At 59.3% G+C, this 11,325-nt stretch overlaps 2 protein-coding genes across 3 annotated transcripts in view; both read left to right on the top strand.

The window, feature by feature from the left end:
* Window positions 1-9,222, top strand: part of SNRNP70 (small nuclear ribonucleoprotein U1 subunit 70) — a 14,161-nt gene extending 4,939 nt beyond the window's left edge. The window contains exons 5-10 of one of the 2 annotated variants that reach the window (XM_045292504.1): window positions 1,801-1,865; window positions 1,964-2,026; window positions 3,031-3,112; window positions 6,096-6,197; window positions 8,227-8,313; window positions 8,427-9,222. In XM_045292504.1, coding sequence (XP_045148439.1) covers window positions 1,801-1,865; window positions 1,964-2,026; window positions 3,031-3,112; window positions 6,096-6,197; window positions 8,227-8,313; window positions 8,427-9,070 — 1,043 coding nt within the window. In that variant the 3' untranslated portion in view covers window positions 9,071-9,222. Of the gene's footprint in view, window positions 1-1,800; window positions 1,866-1,963; window positions 2,027-3,030; window positions 3,113-6,095; window positions 6,198-8,226; window positions 8,315-8,394 lie in introns of both variants that reach the window. The other variant, XM_045292503.1, reaches the window with a different exon arrangement.
* A 1,123-nt stretch (window positions 9,223-10,345) lies between these two features.
* LIN7B (lin-7 homolog B, crumbs cell polarity complex component) overlaps window positions 10,346-11,325 on the top strand; it is a 4,720-nt gene continuing 3,740 nt past the window's right edge. The window contains exon 1 of the mRNA XM_045292637.1: window positions 10,346-10,362. Within this exon, the coding sequence (XP_045148572.1) occupies window positions 10,346-10,362 (17 nt within the window). The remainder of the gene's footprint in view (window positions 10,363-11,325) is intronic.

Raw genomic sequence — 11,325 nt, 5'->3', positions numbered from 1 at the left:
CTGGCTCCTCCTCAAGACTGTCAGTTGATGTCAGCATCAAGACTGATGGCTGTTTCTTGAGCAAATTAAAATCTGCCCTGTCTTAAAGAGCCATGTGACTGACTTATTGTCAACTAGGCTTGCCCCCCCATTGGACCCTCAGCCCTGTGATGGAGAGACTGTTTTGGTCAGTTCATCACCAGTCACATAACCAAAACCAAACTCCCTATAGGACAGGGTAGAACTGCCCTCCTTTGTTCTCTCTGTCTTTGTTCCCGGGCACATAATAGGTACTTAACAAATACACCTTAGAACGAATGAGTGCCAGAGTTAGAGGCCTGGTGTGGCAGAGAATCTGCACACAGAAAGTGGCTGTGCTGAGGGGTGGGGGGTGGGCAGGACCTGGGACAGCCAAGGTGGAGCTGTCTGCAGGGTGGCCATCACGGCTTCTTGGAGAAGTCCCTTAAAGGCCCCTTGATGTGCCTGCGCAGCTGGGTTTTGAACCTATTCCGCAAAGTTCAGCTGTGGCTGGCGAAATCCAGGGCCACGGCCATGTGGAGTGCCTGTCAGGGCCATAGGGCCACTAACAGCCTCCTGCTGTGGGTGGTGGTTTTGACACACCATCACTTCCCTCTGAGCAGCGCACCGCCGCCTGTTGGTTGCTGTTGTCTCCTGCATGCTGTCCTGGCCATGACTGGCCAGACTATCAGAGCAGTGATAGTCAGAAAGGTCAGTGACCTTTCTTCTCAGGATTCCTGTTAACACCTTGAGCTGTCTTCCTGCGAAGCTGGTGTCCTGAGCGGGAAAGCGCAAGACTGGATGGAGCTCAGATTGGCACTTAGAGCTGGGCTGGGCCTCATGGTCACTCTGCAGGGCTCATCTGCCCGGGAGCAAGGGACTTTGTTGGAAGGAGCCAACAAGTCGGTTCTGGGCATCCTCCAAGTTGGCTCCAGACCACCTTGTTCTCAGGCACCCTCTGCAGGGTATTGCGATGGCATGGAAGGTTGCCAACAAAGATTTGTCTACTCTGCTGTGCAGTGATGGGTGGGGAGTGGGTTGGGTACGGGAGTCCTTGGGGCCACCAGGCTTGGGAGAAGAGACTTTCTTATGGACCTGACCCATTGAATTACCTCTGGGGACTGGGTTTCAAATGGCTTCCTGGCCCATCCTAGGAAGTTATTACTGGGTGGCCAGATGGGACAAGTTCTTGCCTTGTAGCTCTCTCTGGCCGATGCCAGTCACTTCTGTCCTAGCTCTGGTGCCAGCACTGGGGCTCCCTCAGCTTCCTCATGGTGCCTGGGTCTTAGGTTTCCTGCTGTGTGCAGTTGCAGTCTGTGCCCAGTGGGGGGCACTGTGGCCCCATATTGAGGGATGGTGCTCCTTACCTGGGTTAAAAGCTGGTTCCTGGGGAATCCATTCTGATTCACAGCAACCCTACTGGGCAGAGTAGAACTTCACTCTTGGCGTTCCCAAGACTTAAGTCTTTAAAAAATTTATTCTTTCTTTATTTTTTTTAACTTAAGTCTTTACAGGAACAGATAGACTCTTTTTCTGAGCGTCTGGTGGGTTTGAACCATCCACCTTATGGTTAGTAGTTCTAGGTCTGGGCCACCATGGAGTGGCCTCCTGCCATCTGTCCTGGAGGCAGCCACCAGATCTGTCACCCTCCTGAAGGCTGGCTCTGCCTCGAGCAGGGGGTTCCAAGGTGTTACTCCTGCCCCTTGGGACCTGTAGCTCTGGGCTGGTTCTTACTTTCCTCGCTCTGCCCTGCTCCCCAACACTGTGACTGCCTGCTCCTCACAGACTCCTCTTCCCTCACAGGGGACCCACACAACGACCCCAATGCTCAGGGGGATGCTTTCAAGACGCTCTTCGTGGCGAGAGTGGTAAGTGTCCAAGATCGTGGGCAGCAGGCTGGGGCCCGGTATGCTCAGCAGGTCCTGAGACCGTACTTCCCAATGATACCGTATCTGTCATCTTGCAGAACTACGACACGACAGAATCCAAACTCCGGAGAGAGTTTGAAGTGTATGGACCCATCAAAAGAGTAAGTGGGTCAGAATGAATGGTAGGGGGGTATGGGGGGGTATCTCTTCAACAAAGAGACTGCTGACAGGGGCCCACCAGGGCTCGGTCGCCTGCTGGCACCCAACCACACCCACCTGTAGTTTGTGTGGGGCTGCGCGCTGGATGTGAGGCAGGGTTGAGTGGTTCCCACAGATGATCTGGTCTGCAGCCATGCAGTGTCTCGCTGCTCTGAGCCTTTGTTGTTGGCTCTCCGTCGAAATAGCCTGATGGCCATGGAGTGGGGTGGGGTTGGCCTTTATAGGAGAGGTATGCCACTCCCTGTTTTAACTGAGGGTCCCCCTTCTTGTCACTCTCTTACTGTGCCCCTTGTAAACAAGCCTCATCTCAAATGGGAGAGTCACCTCCTTGCTGGTTGTCCTGGGGCCTGAGGGCCTGAGGCACATGAACTGCCAGGCCCAGGGTTGATGCTCTGTTGGAGCATGGCCCAGAGGCTGTTCCCCAGCTAGTTGGAGCACAGGCCTTGCACCCCGGAGATGGGGAGAGGGGCTTCAGGTAGTTTGTGGAGAAGTTGAATTTTCCCACAAAGTCCCCTAATAATTGGCCGTCCTTCAGAGAGTAGCTCCCAAGCTCTCATCACTGGAGAGCCTTCTCTGAGTCCGCTTTGCCTCTGCTGGCTCCCGAGTGCCTCCTCCTTACAGCCTCCTGGGCCACGCCCCCACCACCCTCTCCTCTCCTGTTGGCAGCCATCTATTCCTCCAAGTGGCCCCATGTCACCTCCCCAGAGGCCACCTGGCCTAGCCCACTTGGGTCCTCCATGGTTAGAGTCCTTTCCAGCTAGACAGAGGGACACCTCAGCATCCCACCCAGCCCCCCAATCCTGGAGATGCATGGCTAGTTGCTGCCACTCTGCTGGCCAGCCCTCCTCTTAAGCCCCCATCTGCACTCTGGATCTGGGCTTGAGTGTCCTTCCCTGGGGGCAGGGGCCGGGGAGGCTGCCCCCCTTAGTGGCTTCCCTGTCCGCAGATCCACATGGTCTACAGCAAGAGGTCGGGGAAGCCCCGAGGCTACGCCTTCATCGAGTACGAGCACGAGCGGGACATGCACTGTGAGTTGCGCGCCCAACTGCTGCCCCTCCTCCGCTGCCCCTCCCACGGTCGTCTGTCCCCAGACCTGACCTGAGCAGTGTCTCTTCTCCGCTTCCCTTTGTTCTGATATCTTGTTTTTTGTTGTTGTTTTTTTTTTTAATATATGTGTGTTTTAAAAACAAACCAAAACCCCCCACAATGTGTGTATGTGTGTGTGTGTGTGTGTGTGATCCTGGGGAGGTAAGTGTCACACGTTGGACCTTGGCACAGAGGGAACTGGGTGGGGGCTGGGGTGAACTGGAGGTGGGGGGGCGGGGTGGACCCTCGGGGAGCTTCTTTCCCCGTTGTTCCTCCCCACTTCCCCAGAGTAGGGGCGGCCATCGTGGGATGAGGACTGGCCTTTGAACCTGTCCTCTTTCCCCCACAGCCCACCTGGGTGAGGCCACCTGACCCTCCACCCCCCACCCTGTTCCTTGGCGGGCAGTGGGACGGTGGGCGTTCTTAGTGCCTGCCCCACACCCCTGAAGCCCCCCTGAGGCTGCGGCGGCCACACGGGCAGGGCTGGGTGGGCGGGCGGGCAGGGCTGCGGCGTGTCCAGGGGCCGCCGTATTAATTGACTGTTCTTATTGTCACTGCAGCCACCACGCAGCTGGCTTGCAGCTGATGCTTACGCTCCCCTTACAACACCTCAGTGTATGGTTGGTATAAGGGTTTGTATCATGGGTAAGCTCGCTCAGCACCGCACACCAGCCCAGCTTAGCCAGGCAGCGCAGGAGCAGCGAGGCCCCCTCCCGCCGCCCCTGCCTCCCCACACCCAGAGCCCTCCTCCTCTGGGTGCCCTCGGCCCCTTCTGCCCCAGAGCCAGCTGCTCTCAGGAGGCCCTTGCTGGTCCCCGGAGGGGGTGAACCCTGATGAGGAAGGCACTGCCTCTCCAGTCGGTTTCACTGCCTCCGACCCACCCAGCTGCTTGCTCAGGATCTGGGTGGGGAGAGCTGAACCCCAGGGGCCAGGCCAGGGCTCTGGGAGGAACCCTGGACCCCCTGTCTACCGGCTCCCGTGGGGCTGTCACAGGCGCCCCACTCCTTGGGCTGTTAGGCTGCTAGGTGCACAATACTCTGCCCCCTCCCTGCCTTACTGACCTGGGGGGCTGGCGCTGGTGCCAGCCGCCCCCGAGGGGCCTGGCGTTGGGGGCAGGGTGGGGTCAGGAGGTAGCGCAGGTCGCTGCGGTGCCATGGTCCCGGGCTGTGGCCCTGTGCAGTAAAGAGACTTAGCGAGGGAGAGAGAGAGAGAGAGAGAGCCGCCTGCAGGACATACCGCCTGTCTCCTTTGCTGTCACTGGGTTGGGCCTCTTCTGGGGTGGGGACATGAACCAGAGCAGGCTTCCTGGGTTTGTCGTGGCCCCCAGCCTGGATGCCTTCCCCCACCCCTCTTCTGGGCTCAGGGGCCAAGTGGCCCCTCCCTGCCCGACCTCAGGCAGCACTCAGTCTCCTAAACCCCAAGCCCCCGCGTGCCGACCTTCGGGTGAGGCAGGCGGGGAAGGGAGTGTGGCATGTGGGGGGGCATCATCCTCCCACAACCAGGTCGAAAACATGCCTTGTGCAGTGGGATGAGGGGGGAGCGGATGAAGGCTGGTGGCTTCTTGGACTGTGCCAGCCCTCTCTGTGAACACAGGCCCCAGGGCTGCCCACTCTCGGGTTTGGTCTGAGTTTTTGCACCCATATGGGCTCGGACCCACAGTTGCCCCCCGCCTGTCTCCAGGCGCTACAGGTGTGGCCCTGACTTCCCCCCCCCTAGGCTCCCCTAGAGTCTCCACTTCCCCTCCCTGTAGCTGTAGCTGACCTGTGGCGGGGTTGAGGTGGGGTCTGTGCGCGTGCTCAGGTAAGCTTGGGGGCTCCAGGTAAGCGGTCCCGAGTCCCCCCCGGGAAGCCCGCCTCCTCGCCAGGCCCCCAGGAGTTGCCGAGCCCCCCCCACCCCGCTCGGTTTGGACGCCCGCAAGGCTGGCATCGGTAAATGGCACCTTTTTCTCTTCCTCTGGTTGTTATGGGGGGAGCGGGCTGGGAGCGGGCAGGGGATTGGGGTTGGTAGAGGACCCCCACCCCCCACCCCAGGCCAGGGTGTGGGGGGAGCAAGGGCTTGCTTGCCCTTCATCCAGATTTCCCCTGGTGATGGCCTAGGGTACCAGGGCACCCTGACAAGAGCAGGCCCATGCTTCTCCCCTCGTCTCCCCCTCTGTCCCCTGCTCCCTGAGGCGCTCGGGGCTCCCCTACCAGCGTTGATTGAGCTGGGGGGCAGCGAGGGAGAGGACGGGCAGGCAGGCAGGGTTAGTCGTCTCAGGTAAGGCAGGAGTTGTAGTAGCCTTGCCCTGCTCCATTCCCCTACCCTGCTGTGGGGGCCCCTTCAGGCCCCCCTCAGGAGTGTCTGCACCCTGCCATGGGGAGGACTCTTCCCCCTTCTGCTGCATTCTCTCTTCGCTGTCTGTTCTGATGGCTCCATGTTCACCCTCCCGCTCCCAGAGGAAGCCAGAGAGCGAGCGGTGGTGGCTGGGGTGTGGAGTGGCTGGCTCACGGCCGGCCTCCTGCCCCAGCATGCTGGTTAGGGTGCATGCCCGGGTTGTGCAGGAGCCCCCCGGGGGCCCCCCACAGAGCCCAGCACTGAGTTAACCTCCGGTTTCTTTGCAGCAACTTTGGCCGCCTTGGCGGGAGGGGGCTGCTCTGTCGGGGGGAGCTGGGAGGGCTGGGGGCCAAGTGGTTGGGATGGACTAGAGGGCAGGTCTTAGCCCCCCTCCCCCCCAATCACAGTTGGGGGTGAGGAACAGGAAAGCCAAGATGGAGCAGCCCCCTCACTGGGCTGGGAGACGGTGATCTGGCTGTTGGTTGCCTGACTGGTGGGTGTGCGTGAGTGTGTGCGTTGGTGGTGACAGGGTGGGGAGGTGGCCCAGTGGGGCCCTCTCCTGACTAGAGAACCCTCTGGGGACTCCTCCCCTTCCCCCCACGTCTGTTGCAGCCGCTTACAAGCACGCAGACGGCAAGAAGATTGATGGCCGGAGGGTCCTTGTCGACGTGGAAAGGGGCCGAACTGTGAAGGGCTGGCGGCCCCGGAGGCTGGGTGAGTCCCCTGCCTGCCATTTCATCTGTCCAGCCACTCGGCACATCCTATTTTAGGGGGGGGCTGTTAACCCATGAACGCTGGCTGGAAGACTCCAGCTGGCCACCACTGCTGGCCACAGTGCCCCCAGCTGGCTGATTTGGCCGCCTCCTGCCCTCGGAAGGGGTTTGGCGTGGAGCCGGCCTGGTGATGCTGCGCTCCTCTTCTTGGGCTGCGCTTGTGTCCACGCTGCTTTTTCATTCTCTGATTCTGGGAATATTTGCTCACCAGCTGTGCCAGACCTAGTTCAGGCTTGGGCAGGAGGGGGCCTGCCCCGCCCCCTTCATTTCCTCTCACTGGCTGCTGCTTGGCCTTTCCCTATTGGGATGTTTCTAAACTGGTCGCAGGAGCCCTGGCGGCACAGTGGTTAAGTGTCTGGCTGCTAACTGAAGGTCTGTAGTTTGAACCACCCACTGCTTGCTCGGCAGGGGATAGCTGCAGCAGTCCATTGCCTTCCAGCCTCGCAGACTCTTACTCTTCCTCCAGAACGTTGCTCCAACAACAGTGGGTATTTGGCTTTTTTGGCTGATGATTAGTGGCCAAGCTGCCTCATAGCCTTCTCACCCTCATGGTTCAGCGGCTTTCCTCAGCACTTTGTGTTGGACAGATTGCTTCTGGAATCTTCCTCACCAAAGTACCTGGAACCAGGAGACTTTCTCTGCCAAATGTGAATGTCCCTTAAGGTAGTCCCCTGGTGCTGCCCGTGCTGGTCAGTGAGCAAACCCAGACGTCGTCCTTCCTTCATGGTGCACTACATCCTGGCCAGGTGGGCAGGAGGCTTCCAAAGGCCTCTGGGAAAATGGGGTTTCTGCACGAATGCCTGGAAGCATGGGTGTAAACCCTAAAACCTGTCCCTTCTGGGGAGGAAGGGTTGATGGTGGCGGGGTGGACCTAGCCTGCCCGGCAGAGAAAGTTTTCTCAGGAGTTGGTGTTTGAGCTCCCGTGTCAGAGCTGAATAGCCTAGGGTGCCTGTGGTTCCCGCTGGGTGGAGGGGTGCCAGTGTGTGGGCAGAACCACTGTGGGGAGGAGATTGGAAAGGGCCCTTGGTTTGGGCCGGGGCTAGCTCTTGGAGCCTTGGTCAGGAGTTTGGACTTTGTGATGGTGAGAGTTGGTGAAGCGTTTCTGCAGACCTGTCGTCTGTAGCAGGAAGACCAGGGTGGCTCCAGGGAGGCTGAGGAGCAGCTGCGCCCCACTCTGGAGTGCGGTGCTCGTTGGGTGCTGCGTCATCGTCATCTGTCGGTGATCCTCGTCTGGAGATGGTGCTCTAGGGACGTTTCTTAACGGCTCCCTTGACAGCTGTATGGTGTGGTGGTCTGTCTGCACACTGGAGTTGTTAGAACATAACACCCGTGTCGTCTCGCTGTGTGTGAAGCTAGAAGTTGGGGAGCATGGCACCCAGCTCTAGGGCATGGTTTGCTCTGGTTGGCTTTTGGGGAAGATCTGGCATTTTTATAGATCCCCACGTTGAGGATTCGCGCCAGTCTTCCCCTTGGCCTAGGAGGTTCTCAGCACAGGCACCCTGGGGCCACAGAGCATGTTCTCGCCCAGCGCTTTTTTCATGCTTGTCCTGAGGCCCCTCCCTCCTCTGCTCATTTCTCTGTGAGGTCAAGGATGGTGTAGGCCATGCCCCAGGGAAGCCCCCGACCCCCTTAAGTTGGATCAGGGGTTGTGACCCAAGTAAGGGAGGTGTAACCTCCGATAATCCCCTTATAACTTACTGGCTGCTCCAAATAGATTGCATCCTTGGGGGTGATTAACCTCCCTCCATAACTGCCACACCCCTGAGGACCAAGTCCCAGCCAAGTTGACCCATCACTGGGGGAAACACTTCAACCAAGGTGTCGTGTGACGGGGACAGACCACCCCATATGGTCATGGGGCCCAGTAGCGATGGTGGGCTTGCGCTCGCTCTGCACTACGATACCCCTCATTTCCACCCCTGGGTGCCCTTCCTTTACCCTACTGACCCTCTTTCTGCCCCGCCCCCCAGGAGGTGGCCTAGGTGGTACCCGGAGAGGCGGGGCCGACGTGAACATCCGGCATTCAGGCCGAGATGATACCTCCCGCTACGATGAGAGGTGAGAATTGGGCACCCAGGCTTTCAGGGCGGGGTGGTGACGCGGGGGAGCCCAGCTGCACACCTACGCCCCTCATCTAGGCCCGGCCCCTCCCCACTTCCCCACAGGGACCGGGACCGGGACCGCGACCGCGAGCGGGAGCGTAGAGAACGCAGCCGGGAGCGAGACAAGGAACGGGAACGACGACGCTCCCGCTCTCGCGACCGGCGGCGACGCTCCCGGAGTCGAGACAAGGAGGAGCGGAGGCGCTCCAGGGAACGCAGCAAGGACAAGGACCGGGACCGCAAGCGGAGAAGCAGCCGCAGCCGTGAGCGGGCTCGGCGGGAGCGGGAGCGCAAGGAGGAGCTGCGCGGGGGCGGGGGCGGAGGCGACATCGCGGAGCCCTCCGAGGCCGGCGATGCACCCACTGATGACGGGCCTCCCGGGGAGCTTGGTCCCGATGGCCCCGACGGCCCCGAGGAGAAGGGCAGGGATCGAGACCGGGAACGACGCCGGAGTCACCGGAGCGAACGTGAACGCCGCCGGGATCGGGATCGGGATCGTGACCGCGAGCACAAGCGAGGGGAGCGGGGCGGGGAGCGGGGCAGGGATGAGGCCCGAGGTGGCGGCGGCGGCGGTGGCGCTGGAGGGGGCAGCCAGGACAACGGGCTGGAGGGTCTGGGCAACGAAGGCCGAGACGTGTACATGGAGTCTGAGGGGGGCGAGGGCTACATGGCTCCGGAGAACGGGTATCTGATGGAGCCGGCTCCAGAGTGAACAGGCCACGGTTTTGTCGGCTGTGTTCTTCATGCCCCACTGTCATCTTGTCCCACCTCTACTCTGTTGGCCACCTAAGTTTGCCAGCCAAGGGGAGGAAGCCCATATTAGGCCTGACCTCTTGGATTTAAGAATAAAATTAATTTCCTGTTGATAGCAGCCATCTTGGTTTTGTCTGGCTGGAGAAAGAACCTGCTGTCTTCTCCAGAGAGCTGTTGGGGTTTTCAGAACCATCCTTCCCAGGGTGGGCCTGGGACTTCTGCTTTCTGCCCGAAGCCCAAGACCCGCAAGGAGCAGCGCTGCTGCAGACAGGCTGCAGACACCCTGCCCCAGGGCTGGTTTTCTCCCCCAGCCTTTCCTCAGCCTGGGTTGACTGGAGGGCTTCGGGGTTCACAGAAGCACTCGGGTGCCCCAGCCATGGAGGTTGTGGTGGTGGGGTGTTGGCTGCACACAGCCAAATCTGCAAAGGCAAAGGAGGGTGGTTGAAAAGAAGGTGTACTGATAGGTGGTTGGGTAGAACAGAAAGGGCAGGTGGAAACAACATGGGATTTCATGGGAGATTGACCCCTCAGCTCTAGTCCTGACTTCTAATGTGATGGTGAATACAAGACTGGGAGACCACCGGGCCAGGCGCGGTGGGAATACATAAACGTGAGAACTCAAGTCCAAGGAGACGTGTGGAGGAGTGGTCAGTGCAAACCCGTGACTTTGCAAGAACCCTTCATCAAGGCTTCGGCCCCAGGACTAGCACCAGCAGGAGGCTGAAGACAGCCAGCCTTTTCCTCATCCCTCTGTGCCCACATTTTGCCCCAAGAGGCTGTAGGATTAAAAAAACAAAACAAAACCTGGTCTTGTATATTTTGTAAGGCTTCTATCAATGTTTAGAGAGTGGTGTTGACTTAGAAGGGCCTTCTGTTGGACCAGCAGACCAGTCACAAGAAAAGCTGGGTGAAGTCGAAAAAATGTGTTCAAGGTTCTGAAGAGCAGCCTCTGGGGGCTGGACTTGTCTATGATTTCTAAGAAGGAACCGGGTGATCTTTCTTTTTTTTTTTTGAGGGCATTTACTAGTCTAGTCAGGTGGACCTCGCTGGTGCTTTGAGTTAACGGAGGGGCTGGGCCAGGTAGCTGGGACTTGACGGCAGGGGTTTGAGTCCTATAATCTACACGCCATCTTCCCACCCAGAGTGTGATGGGGAGTCCTGGGGACACCGTGGTTCATATCACAGGCTGGAACCTTCCATCTGTACCCTGGGAGAGAGATGGCAGACTGCCGCCATGGAGATGGGACAGCCGTGGGAGTCAATAGCAGCTGGGTGGGGAAGTGAGCCCTCCAAGGATGTCCTGAAGAAAATGGGGGCACCCCCAGAGAAGCAACATGTGCCTACTCAATTCAGTGAATCAGGAACATGCAACCCTCAGGCAGTCCATTCAGAGCCCTGGTCAGCCTATGGGACAGGGCAGAACTGCCCCCTGGGGTTCCCCAGGCTGTCAATCCTTTCAAGGAGCAGAAAGCCCAGCTTTCTCTGGGGCAGCTAGTGGATTCAAGCAGCCCAGTGCATAACCCACGGTGCTACCAGGCCACCTCCAGCCCCCACAGACCAGGCATACTCCACCCTGCTGGCCTTGCCACTTTCAAAAACCAACCTTCCCTGGCGTCCAGCCAGCTGGTTGTACCTTCAGACCTTCAAACTCATACCCTCTCTTTTCTGCCTGCCAGATGACTCAGGCCCCACCCTTGGGGCACCTCCCCTCAAGGACTCCATACCAATGCCCTTGCCTGAGCAGGATCCCACGGTTCAGCACTCCGGGTGCTAGCTTGAATCTATTTACTGGTGCTGTGGACGAGCAGATTACAACCTAGGACGTCCTGTGGGGCAGTATTTTGTCACTGGGTCTCTTGAGTTGGCATCCAGTGGGTGACATCCAAGATGCTCATCTCATTTGGCACTACAGGCTTTGCGGGCTGGCCACTTTCTCGGGACTGCTGCGCCAGGGAGAGCAGTGGGCTGGCCCACCCCACCTCCCTGGGCTCGGAAAGTGTTCAAGAAGAGGTGTGTTGAATGAATGTGAGAAGACGGAATAGAGGGGGTACAGACAAGCATGGCAGGAAGGACAGCCAGACCCAGGCGGCAATGGGAGAGGGCACAGCCAGGACAATCCGCAGGGGCCTGAGGGCAAGCAGTGGAGACGGTGGTGAGCCAGGGTGCCTCTGCGGGTGGGGGTGGGGGGAGGCGGGGCCTCCAGACTCCCCGCCC

The sequence above is a fragment of the Echinops telfairi genome, unplaced genomic scaffold (genome assembly GCF_000313985.2).
Source record: "Echinops telfairi isolate 266 unplaced genomic scaffold, ASM31398v2 ScPeMD7_655;HRSCAF=1070, whole genome shotgun sequence".
Taxonomy (NCBI): Eukaryota; Metazoa; Chordata; class Mammalia; order Afrosoricida; family Tenrecidae; genus Echinops; species Echinops telfairi.
This window is presented reverse-complemented; position numbering and strand designations above follow the sequence as displayed.